Raw genomic sequence first — 12,328 nt, 5'->3', positions numbered from 1 at the left:
CCTATTTTTCTAAGTAAAAACCTAACTTGTATTGTTCTATATCGCCTTGTATCACTCTCCATATGGCAGTTCAATGCCTCCTGTATTTAGTCCCTCTTTTTGATTATTGTGATCTTTTACCTATTGACTTCCATGATTCCCTGTTATGTGTATTTTTTTTTAATTAATCTTAATTTGTTTGTTTTTGTGATTTCCCTATTTGAGTTGATATCAGGACGTTCTGTTTTGTGACCTTGTGTTGTGCTGATATCTGATATTATTGGTTCTCTGACCAAACAATATCCTTTAGTATTTCTTGTAGCTTTGGTTTGGTTTTTGCAAATTCTCTAAACTTGTGTTTGTCTGTAAATATCTTAATTTCGCCTTCATATTTCAGAGAGAGTTTTGCTGGATATATGATCCTTGGTTGGCAGTTCTTCTCCTTCAGTGTTCTGTATATGTCGTCCCATTCCCTTCTTGCCTGCATGGTTTCTGCTGAGTAGTCAGAACATATTCTTATTGATTCTCCCTTGAAGGAAACCTTTCTTTTCTCCCTGGCTGCTTTTAAAATTTTCTGTTTATCTTTGGTTTTGGTGAGTTTGATGATAATATGTCTTGGTGTTTTTCTTTTTGGATCAATCTTAAATGGGGTTCGATGAGCATCTTGGATAGATATCCTTTCGTTTTTCATGATGTCAGGGAAGTTTTCTGTCAGAAGTTCTTCAACTATTTTCTCTGTGTTTTCTGTCCCCCCTCCCTGTTCTGGGACTCCAATCACCCGCAGGTTATCCTTCTTGATAGAGTCCCACATAATTCTTAGGGTTTCTTCATTTTTTTTAATTCTTTTATCTGATTTTTTTTCAGCTATGTTGGTGTTGATTCCCTGGTCCTCCAGATGTCCCAGTCTGCATTCTAATTGCTCGAGTCTGCTCCTCTGACTTCCTAGTGTGTTGTCTAATTCTGTTATTTTATTGTTAATCTTTTGGATTTCTACATGTTGTCTCTCTATGGATTCTTGCAACTTATTAATTTTTCCAGTATGTTCTTGAATAATCTTTTTGAGTTCTTCAACAGTTTTATCAGTGTGTTCCTTGGCTTTTTCTGCAGATATCCTAATTTCATTTGTGATATCATTAAGCATTCTGTAAATTAGTTTTTTATATTCTGTATCTGATAATTCCAAAATTGTATCTTCATTTGGGAAAGATTTTGATTCTTTTGTTTGGGGAGTTGGAGAAGCTGTCACGGTCTGCTTCTTTAAGTGGTTTGATATGGATTGTTGTCTCCGAGCCATCACTGGGAAACTAGTTTTTCCAGAAAATCCGCTGCGTGCAGTCCAAATCCCTGTGGGACGGTTCCCCGGCTCGGGTGCTGCTCTTTCTGCTCCAAGATCAGTCACTGCCTCCCGGGGACTTCTCCTAACGGCTGCGTCCCACGCCGCCCGTGGAACCGGCTAGTCCCCCTCCCGGGGTTAGTTCAGGGGGGTGGAGCAGGTCTCTGTGCTTGTGCCGTACCTGACTGGTATGCTGGCTCCAGGCTCTGGAAACAATCGCTGCTTCCCCGTATTAGTTCGTTCTCCGTCTCTAAATCTGTGTTTGTTGTTCAGGGTTCGTAGATTGTTATGTATGTGATCGATTCACTTGTTTTTCCGTGTCTTTGTTGTAAGAGGGATCCGAGGTAGCGTCTGCCTAGTCCGCCATCTTCTACTCACAGGCTTTTAAAACCCCAGACGCTACTCACCAAAGTAGAATGTAGAACATTTTCTTTATAAACTATGTTATGCCAATTGAGCTAGGTATTCCCTGGGACCGTGATCCCCACAGCCCTCAGCCCAGCAATTCGGTCCCTCAGGGAGTTTGGATGTGTCAGTGGAGCTTTCCACGGCCTAAAGGCAAGGTTTTTAAGTTGAATCAATTTTGTTTAACTTTTGTACAAAAATGTTCAGTATAGAAGAAATCGAAGTTGAAGTATCACAGAAGATGTTGTTGTCGGGTGCCGTTGAGTCAATTCTGAATCATAGTGACCCCATGTAACAAACTAGAACTGCCCCGTAGGGTTTTCTTGGCTGTGATCTTTATGGACCCCCAACACGTCTGTCTGTTTGTTGTACTGTGGGGGATTGCGTGTTGCTGTGGTGCTGGAAGCTATGCCAGCGGTATTCAGATGCCAGCAGGGTCACCCATGGCAAACAGGCCCTCTTTATGGAGGACCCTAGGGTACATAGGGTTGCTATGAGTTGGAACCTATTCGACGGCACCTAACAACAACATCTATGGAAGCAGATTGCCAGGTCTTTTTCCTGCAGAACCACTGGGTGGGTTCAAACCGCCAACCTTTCAGTTAGCAGCTGAGCGCTTAGCCATTTGTGCCACCAAAGCTCCTTATAGAAGATGTAGTAGGTAAGAAATCCTATTACTGGGGGTCTGGATTATTGAAGGAAATAAAGCGTTATTGCTGAATAACTGCCCTGCCTCCCTACGTGCCCCCACCCCCAGGCGTTTCTCTAGGGAATCATAGCTGTTAAGTAAATCCTTGCTCCAGGGTCTGCGAACTTGTTGCCCCTCACCCAGGAACCTGATATGTAGGATTGTCCTTGTAAGAAGGTGGCTCAGGGATTATCGCCCCTGAGACTTCGATTTAAGGTTTGTTGTGTTCCATCCAGGAAAACAGAAACCATTCTGACAGTTTGAAACAGAGGGAACTGAATTCAGGGGGCTGGTTACATATGTGATAGGAGAGTCTGAGAAGCCAGCAGAAGGTACAGAGGCCACCTAGGGCTGAGGAACAGCAGGCAGCCACCACCATCTGGGATGGTGAGAGAAAGGAAGTGTAGTTTGCCATAGCCTAGGGACCAGGTGGGACTGGAACCACAGCAGCCACTCCTGGCAGGAACTGGAGTCATGGAGGAGAAATGGCCACTCCATAGATCCTGCCCAAGACAGAGAAGGCTGGGGAGAAGTACCTTGGCCTGTCCCTCCTTCCCACTCTGCTAGTCTTTAGCCAGTCCCTCCCATTGGCCAAACCTAGCTAGGGGGCAGCTGACCACAGGAGCCTAGGAAATGCAGCCTGCAGGGGTCACCTCCTGCCCCTTGTGACACAGAACAGAGCGGGGGAATGGGGAACAAGAATCTGAGGGCAAATCAGGTCCAGACTGGCATAGGGTTCATATTTGAAACCTCTTCCTAGGACATTTTAACAAACATGGCATGGTCTTCTTATACCTCAGAGGATGGGTCTTCCCTTCCCTCTCACAGCCCCAGAGAATAAATTATAAACATGGCATGGAGTCTCTAGTTTAAGGTGGACAGTAGTGGATGCTGTGATGCGCTCCCAGTATTCTCATTCAGGGATGAAAGTTTTATTCCTTCAGCTGTCAGGAGTGCCCGCAATTCAGAGAGCCAACTTGCCCAAGATAACTGCTCTTTCTAGGGGCAGCTCACATCCAATGACTGATAAGCATGGAAGTATAAAGGCCTGGCCGCTCATCCCAACTTGGGACCACTCAGAAGGGTCATCCAGCTTTGGAACCCTCCATAGTATTGTCTGATGCCTTTTATGAGACTGTTTTCTAGCTCTACTCTTCCCTCTGCCTTGCCGTTTTCCTTTCCCTCACTCACCCCATTGCCTCTTCTACCTCCCTTTCCTTTTCCTCCTTGCCCTCCCCTCCCACAGTTGATGATCCCAAGAACACTCCCTAATAAACCTCTTGCTTGCCAATCTCGATGGCAGAGTCTGCTTCTTAGGGAACCCAATCGTTGTGACACAGACCATCCCCAACATGCTCTCCAAATTTGGTGATACCCATCTAACCCAAACCCACTGCCGTCGAGTTGATTCCAACTCATAGCAACCCTATAGGACAGAGTAAAACTGCCCCATAGAGTTTCCAAGGAGCGCCTGGCGGATTTGAACTGCCAACCTCTTGGTTAGCAGCTGTAGCACTTAACCACTACACCACCAGGGTTTCCACCCATCTAACAAGTTTGGGTGATACAGGGAACTGGTAAACAGAAACTGAATTTCATTCGTAGGTTAGGTGGAAGGATTGTAGCTCACCTGAAGGGCAGGTTCTGATTTAGGAGACTGAAAATTGTGTGGGCCATTGTGGTTGGAGGGGAGTCAATCCACCAAGCATTAGACAGTGTTCGTTAAGGGTATTCAGTAGAGTAGAAGAGTTAAGCCAGTAGAAGACCTGGGCATCTTGAAATTTAATTAAAAGCAAGAAGATGGATTTTAGAACCTGGTTGAGTCAGTTGGTTTCAATAAGGAAAGGGAGCAACCTATACTGGAGGTTCTCAGAACTGTTGTTTACATCTGAAAGAGCAGACTGTGGACACATGGATTGAACAGGGAGATCTTGGCGCTCAGGTCTCTCTGAAAACTTGAGCAACAAGAGCTGAAGAAATAGTGCAACAAGGGAGAGTGTGCTGATGTAAATCTCGAGATTAACCAGCATCTGTGAACAGTTGGAGAAGCCCTGGTTGCACAATGGTTAAGCACTTGGCTGCTAACCAAAAGGTCAGTGGTTTGAATCCACCAGCCGCTCTGTGGGAGAAAAGACCTGGTAATTGACTCCCTAAAGATTTCAGCCTAGGAAACCCTATGGGGCAGTTCTTCTCTGTCCTGTAGGGCCACTCTGAGTTGGAATTGACTCGAGGGTACCTAACAACAGTGACGACATAAATTCCTGAAGTCTCGGTGTTACAAAGGGTTAAGGCATTCAGCTGCTAACTGAAAGTGTGGAGGTTCGAGCCTACTCAGAAGCACCTCAGAAGACAGGCACGGCAATCTACTTCTGAATAATGAGCCACTGAAAACCCTGTGGGGTACAGTTAGACTCTGACACACAGGGGGTCTCCATGAATTGGCGTCAACTCGATGGAGATTGGTTTTTATAAACATAAATATGCGGATTGAGTATCCAGTTGGACCTTTGTGAACCAAATATGTGAATAAACTTTTGTGAATGGATCATTTGCCCATTTGTGGTAGGCAGAATTCTAAAATGGCTCCCAAGATTTCCACTCCCTGTTATAAAAAAAAAAAAAATGTTTTTTTTTTTTTTAAAGCCCTGTATAATTCCTTCCTTTTGAGTGTGGGCAGAATTGTGAATAAGATGGTGTTCACCTCATGATTAGGTTATGATTATGTGATAGATACGAAGAGATTTTGCAGATATAATTAAGGCCCCAAATCAGTTGAATTTGAGTTAATCAAAAGGGAGACTGTCCTTGGTGGACCTGATATAAATAGTTGAACCCTTAGAAGGGATGAGCCCTTCCTGGAGGAAGAGATCTGAACCATGAGAGGGCCTGTAGAGAGACCACATGGCAGAGACCTGGTAGCAGCCTGTAGGAGCTGGTCAAGAGTTAGCAAGAAAGCAGGGACCTCCCTCTTACAGCAGTAAGGAACTGAACATTGCCAGCGACCTGAGGGAACGTGGGAGCAGGTCTTTCCCAAGCTCAACTTGCAGATGAGGTCTCAGCCTTGTGACTCCCGGAGCAGAGGACCCAGCTAGAATGTGCCAGACCCCTGACTTACAGAAACTGTGAGATTATGTATGTGTGGTTTTAAGCTGCTAAATTTGTGGCAATTGGTTATGCAGCAATAGAAATTGAAACAGCATTGAAATTTTCCCTTTCAGGGGCACTAATTGCTACAAACTAGAAGCCAGAGCACCTAATCCAGTTTGCGGATGTGTTTTGTTTGGTCTGTACTGTGTTTTTAAAGCAAATTGAATTAGTTGCCAACATATAAAATGTACGGACTGCTTATCAGAATTCAGCTCCTTTAGAAAAACCATCATTCTTGGCATCCCTGGCTCTCATTTCTGCAGGACAGTATTTGGCTGAGTGGTCGCAGCTGCCCCTGGACAGGTCGCCATGGTCTCCACCACTTGCCAGTGCTTTAGTGTAGCCAGGCTACTCAATCACTTGGTAGGCATTGGAGATTTTGACTCTTGGGTAAGAGGCATGGTAAGCCTTTGTAGCAATCAGATTGATAACTGAGAGTAAGGTTAGTAACTGAAATTTTAAAACATTTTTTTTTTTTTAGAAAACAGGATTTTGTGGTGCACACCATTAATAAGCTCAGCTACTAACTGAAAGGTTGGAGATTCGAGTCCACCTAGAGACACCTTGGAAGAAAGACCTGGCAGTCTACTTCTGAAAACTCAGCCTTTGAAAACCCTAGGGAGCACAGCTCTAATCTGACATAGATGAGGTCTCCAGGAGTAAGAATTGACTTGACGGCAACTGGTGTTTGGTTTGGTGCTTTTCCTAAAAATTAGAGGGGAAAAATTGATTATAAAATTAAACAGTAGCACCTCAAACTCACGTAAGGCCCACGTACTATTTTCTTTGTCATTGTTTGGACTGCTTTTAGGGTTCCTATTTCCTGGATGTGAGTGTGCTGAGGTGGGGGAGATAGAAAGCTTAGTCTGAGAAATTAAAATACATACAGTTCCTTCCAAAGCAGAGAGACCTGCAGTTTCTGGCTCAGTTTAGAAGGCTGAGAACTCCTGAGGTGAACAGCCGAAAGAAATCAACACTTTGTGTTACTTTGAACAGCGAGTCCTTTAAAGATGATGGTAAAACCTTGTCTTGGCCTGGCTGCTGCAAAGGCAGTTGTTGCTGTGTGCCATCGAGTCGATTCTGACTATAGCGACCTTATAGGACAGAGTAGTACTGCCTCATAGGGTTTCCAAGGCTGTAATCTTTACAGAAGTGGACTGCCACATCTTCCTCCCGTGGAGTGGCTAGTGGGTTCGAACCGCCAACCATTCGGTTAGTAGTCAAGCGCTTTACCCACTGTACCACCAGGGCTTCTGCTGAAAGGCAGAATGTGTCTCAAATCAATGAACAGTATGACACCTTTTCAACAAAATCTGTTGGACTAAATTGTGAGAGGCCGAGAAAGAGGGCTGGTGACAGGGTGTGCACCTGGGGTGTGATGTGGGTGCCTGGGTCCCCCGGGGGTGCAATGTGCTTTCCATAAGCGAGTAATTGGTTTTCTAATAGAGGTGGTGCGGGGTCTGCTGGCAGCCATGGGCTGCTAGAGGTGTTTCCTTAGAAGACTTCCTCAGGATCAAAACCTCCATTGCTACCCAAACAAGAATCCAACCCCTTATACTGTGTCTTTGTGGCCTTCCCAGGAGGGTTTATACATTTTATATACATATAAAAGAGGTCTCTTTTGAACCAGTGTGGCCATTGATACCATGAGGCCTGTGCCAGGCAGAACTTAAATATCACGGGAGTTTCAAATGCCAAGTGCTCTGAGTTTAATTTTTTTTTTTTATTGAGAATATATGTAAGAAGGCGTACTCCACCGCAGTAATTTCTGCATACACAGTTCAGTGACACTGATTACGTTCTTCACGTTGTGCCAGCAGTCTTACCCTTCTCCAGATCATTCCACTGCCGTGAACGTGAACTTAATACCCCCTAAGCAGAAATTCCCTTTTTCCCCCCTCCCTCTCACCCCTGGTCATCACTAATAAGCTTTGGTTGTATATATTCACTTATTTCGTATAAGTGAGATCCCAAGTGCCCTGGTTTTTGGTTGAAAAAGTTAATTAAAAATAAAAGAGCAAACAAAAAAAAGTTAATCAAGTGTTATAGAATTTACCTATAATGCCAAAAAATACGGAAAATTAGGGAGAAGATGCAGGTTTTCTGGTTTTGGTTTTAAATAGGCCACAAAACCAAGTTTGTAAATGGAGTTTCTCCTTGGCGCAGTGCTTTAGTGCCGTTCGTCCCTGTGAAGTTACATTTATTTTATACTCACCTGTAACAAAAACAGCATCCAAACCAGTCGTCACGTCAGCTCTGACTCACGGCGACTCCATGTGTGTCAGAGTGGAGCTGTGCTCCATAGGGCTTTCAATGGCGATCTCCAGGCCTTTCTTCCAAGGCACTGCTGCGTTGACTCGAATCTCCAACTTCTTGGTTAACAGCCGAATGCATTATCTGTTTGCACTACTTGCGGACTCCATATTCACCTGTACTTCCCCGTAATGCCTCACTGAACTTTGAGATTTGTTTCATAAAATCTGAGCCCAGTTTTCCAGACCGGAAGGTCTTTATATATAGTCCAAGAAACCAGGAGGAAGCTCTGGGGCCTGCGTTATAACATTTCCATAGCTCCTTTCAGATGCAGCAGCCATACATATTTTATTTAACTCCAGCTCGAAGTGTGTAGCTTTTTAATATCATTATATAAAATAGAATACAAGCCTCAGGCCTATGAGGGCAACTTGAACACACCTTGGGGATTCATAAATAGACTTCTCACAGAGGCATGGTGCTAACTTGGAAAACTCTTAATTATAAAAGGTGTTTATTGAAAATTGAGTTAATGCACAGTGCAAATAAGGTTTGATTGGCCCTCAGTTTTGTTGGGGGAGAAGCAGTCCCTGGCGAGCCTCTCCCCTGCTTTCTGCCCCTTCCCAGGGCCACATCTGCAGGAGCCTGGTCTCCCTGCGCCCTCACTGACCTTTCCTGCTTTCTCCCCAGGATGAGAGTCTGTGCTAAGTCAGTGTGGCTGTCACATGGGCTCTTCCTGGCCTACGTGTTGATGGTGTGCTGCAAGCTGCTGTCCGCCTCGAGCCAGCACCTCCGGGGACACGCAGGTAAGCCCTTCAGCTCATTCAGTGGTGCTGAGATCTATTAATACAACCCTTTCAATGATCAGAGTCCACGTTTTAGACACAGGTAATTGACAAGAGCTTTTGACGGTGTGTAAATAACCAGAGGCCATGATGAAAAACAGCAGAGTGAGACAGTTTAAGGGATTGGTGCTTAAAGAAGGTTGCTCTGAACACCTTTTGAAGATCTCCAGGCTTTTTGTTTTTGCCTTTTCCTGGGTACACTCCTATTTTTGTGATGCTTTTTCTCAAAGAATCCTGGAAAGCCAGCAACACTTTATTTGTATATATACTCTTGTATCTTCCTTTGGAGGTAGGACATATTTATTGGTAAGCTTAATACTTACAGGGCTATGGTGAAGGGAACTTCCAGGTTATTTAAGACCCTTTTGAAATGTGTGGAGAAAAGATGCTGAACGATTTAAAAGAAAGGAAGAGAGAACTAGAGAATGAAAGCAAAGAAGACAGTATGGGAAGAAGGAAGGAAAGAACTAAGAAAAAGCAGTGGTAACTTTTGCGTGGGCCCTAAAATGGAGTATGCCTAAAGCTTTAGAGGCAGATCCGATAAGTTGCTTTTTTCTAAAGAAAGATAACCATTGTTAGCTCACGGTCTGTGTGTGTGTTTCACGCCTCCTTTCCTTGTTACATCTACATTTAAAGTGACACAAGCTTGAAGACTCCCCAGTGAATTGTGTTTTCCTGACTAATTCATATTTGTCACTGGACTCCCTGCCAAGCAATTAATTTACCATCTCTGCTGCTGTAATCTGAGGTGTGGTGGTGCCAGAAATGCTTTGACTCCTCGGTGAAAGAGTGGACTTGAACCCCGAGCCATGTACATGTCAAAATTATAAATTTTCTCTCCAAAGAGGCTCCTTAACCTCAGATATATAGTATGTGGTGTTTTCTACTCCATTACTTTGATATTTTAAGGTTAGGCATAATTTTAGGCTCAAGATAACATTTTAAATCTCTCACAACTCAATTTTCCCTCCCCAAGCGACATTTTGATGAAGACGAGAAAAATAATGATTGACATTTAACAAATCAGCATAAAATCAATATCCTTTGGCTGCTGCGAAGTGCTCACAGCTAGTTGGTTATTGTGCTGTGTATCTCCTGGTGAGTTCGTCCGCCAAGAGAGAGTCTGAAGTCATTAGTCTTAGCTGTTTAATACACATCTCTTTCCTTGGGTGGAGGTTAAGATTCAGGCTAGTAAACAGGCAAAGAGTTTCAGAGCAATGGGCTATCAACAGCAGATTTCTAGACCCCAAAGAACTAGGCTGGAGGGACTGTGTTGAAAAGTGATTAAAACTTGAAGGAAACCTACGATGTGACCAGACCTTCCGTTTTTACCTGTGTGGCACTCCTCATTTCATAGCTTAACCCTTTGAGTCTGGAAAATATACAACTGGAGAGATAAATGTAATTTAAGACTAGAATTTCATACATAAGAAATGAGGACCATATCTTCCATAAAGCAGAGACTCGACAGCTACATGGATGGTGAGAGGTCAGGGCAAATCATCTTAATGTGATTAAATTATTAGAATTTCTAGATGACTTTATTTGGATTCTTTGCGCAAGCCCTCTGGTTTCTGGTTTCTCTTTGGCTGCGTGCTTTCCTTTTTTTTTGGATTTTAGTCCTTGTCCGTATTTTAATAGCCACCAAACATCTCAGTACTGTTTCCTGCCTATAGGGGGCCCTGTTCTCTAATGCAGGCTGCATGCCACCTGGAGAACGATATTCACAAATCTTGTTGTATGCTGTCTAGTCAATTCTGACTTGTAGCAATCGTATAGGACAGAGTAGAACTGTCGCATAGGGTTTCCTAGGCTGTAACCTTTATGGGAACAGGTTGCCAGGTCTTTTCTCCCATGGAGTCGCTGGTGGGTTCGAACCACCGACCTTTTGGTTAGCAGCCGAGTGCTTTACCCACTGCGCCATAAGGGCTCTTTATCACAAAAGTGCTCTTGCCTGACAGCAAGGACCTCCACGATCGACCTTTTTGGCCTTCTGCGGTAGAGTGTTTGAAGTGAGGGCCTTGGAATCCTACTGTGAGATGTTTTTCCCCTGTAGGCCTCCTAAGCTGTGTTCCCTGATGCCTGAAATACATTGCTGCTGTTAGTTGCCTTGAATCATTTCTGACTCAGGGCGACCCCATGTGAGTAGAACTGTGCTCCATAAATTTCTCAAGGCTGTGCGTGACCTTTCAGAAGTAGGTTGCCAGGCCTGTCCTCTGAGATGCCCCTGGGTGAGTTTGAACTGCGAAACTTTTGGCTAGTAGTTCAGTGCTTAACTGTTTGTGCCACTCAGGGACCCCGCTGAAATATTGTTGTTGTTAGCTGCTGTTGAGTTGACCTCTGACTCATGGCGACCCTGTGTGTTAAACAGAGTAGGAACTACGCTATAGGATTTTCTAGGCTATAACCTTTATGGAAGCAGTTTGCCAGGCCTTTTTCTGCAGAGCCTCTGAGTAGGTTTGAACCACAAATCTTTAGATTAGCAGCTGATTGCGAACCACTTGTGCCACCTAGGCTCCTCAACCTGTCTCCACTGAGCCGATTCAGACTCATTGTGACCCTATAGGACAGAATACAACTGCCCTATAGGGTTTCCAAGGCTGTGATCTTTATGGAAGCAGACTGCCACGTATTTTTCCTGTGGATTCGATGGGTTCGAACTGCCCACCTTTCAGTTAGCAGCCAAGTGCTTTAACTACTGTACCACCAGGGGCTCCTTCTACCAATAGTAATAGTGTGAAAATGCCCATTTTTCATCCATTTGTCAATTTTGGGTACTGTCAATTTTAAGGAAGTCCCTGTGTGGTACAAATAGTTAACGTGTTGGGTTGCTAACTGAAAGATTGGAGGGTTGTGCCTGCCCAGAGGCACCTCAGAAGAAAGGCCTGGCCATCTATTTCTAAAGAATCAGTCATTGGAGACCCTGTGGGGCATAGTTCTACCCTGACACACATGGGGTCGTCACGAGTTGGAGCTTACTCAACAGCAGCTGATTTTTCTAATCAAGTTTAAAAATGTTTGCTGACGGCCTAGCTGGGAACACAACAGAGAGTCCCTGGGGGAGCAGGAGAACAGTGGGATGCAGACCTGAAATTCTCGTACAAAGACTAGACTTAACGGTCCGACTGAGACTAGAGGGACCCCGGAGCTCATGGTCCCCAGACCCTCTGTTAGCCCAAGACTGGAACCATTCCTGAAGCCAACTCCTAAGACAGGAATTGGACTGGACTATAAGACAGAAAATGATAGTGGTGAGGAGTGAGCATCTTGGCTCAAGTAGACACGTGAGACGATGTGGGCAGCTCCTGCCTGGAGGAGAGATGAGAAGTCCGAGGGGGACAGAAGCTGGCTGAACAGACATGGGAATACAAGGTGGAGAGGAGGAGTGTGCCGTCTCATTAGGGGGAGAGCAGCTAGGAGTACATAGCTAGGCATGTGTAAGTTTTTGTGTGAGAGACAGACTTGATTTGTAAACTTTTACTTAAAGCACATTTAAAAAAAAGTTTGCCAGTGGAAGCTGCTGTCCAGTTGTTTTGGCTTGCGCCTCTTTTTGCGTAAAGACTATGTTAATATGTTGATGGACTACTGGTATTTGTTTTTCTTTGAACTATTTTCTCTTGGTTTCATTGATCATTTGCTCATCGATTTGTGAAAGCTCTGTGTCAGTGAAGGACTCTG

The 12,328-nt window shown here is 44.5% G+C and overlaps 1 protein-coding gene across 1 annotated transcript in view; it reads left to right on the top strand.

Moving 5' to 3' along the window:
- The first annotated feature begins 5,861 nt into the window (after positions 1-5,861).
- The window catches only part of TAFA4 (TAFA chemokine like family member 4), a 130,680-nt gene continuing 124,213 nt past the window's right edge, over positions 5,862-12,328 (top strand). The window contains exons 1-3 of the mRNA XM_049863386.1: positions 5,862-5,942; positions 6,364-6,395; positions 8,496-8,611. Of these exons, the coding sequence (XP_049719343.1) occupies positions 5,862-5,942; positions 6,364-6,395; positions 8,496-8,611 (229 nt within the window). The remainder of the gene's footprint in view (positions 5,943-6,363; positions 6,396-8,495; positions 8,612-12,328) is intronic.

Source organism: Elephas maximus, chromosome 20 (assembly GCF_024166365.1).
Source record: "Elephas maximus indicus isolate mEleMax1 chromosome 20, mEleMax1 primary haplotype, whole genome shotgun sequence".
NCBI lineage: Eukaryota > Metazoa > Chordata > Mammalia > Proboscidea > Elephantidae > Elephas > Elephas maximus.
The sequence above is the reverse complement of the archived record's forward strand: the minus strand, read 5'-3'. Positions and strand labels throughout refer to the sequence as shown.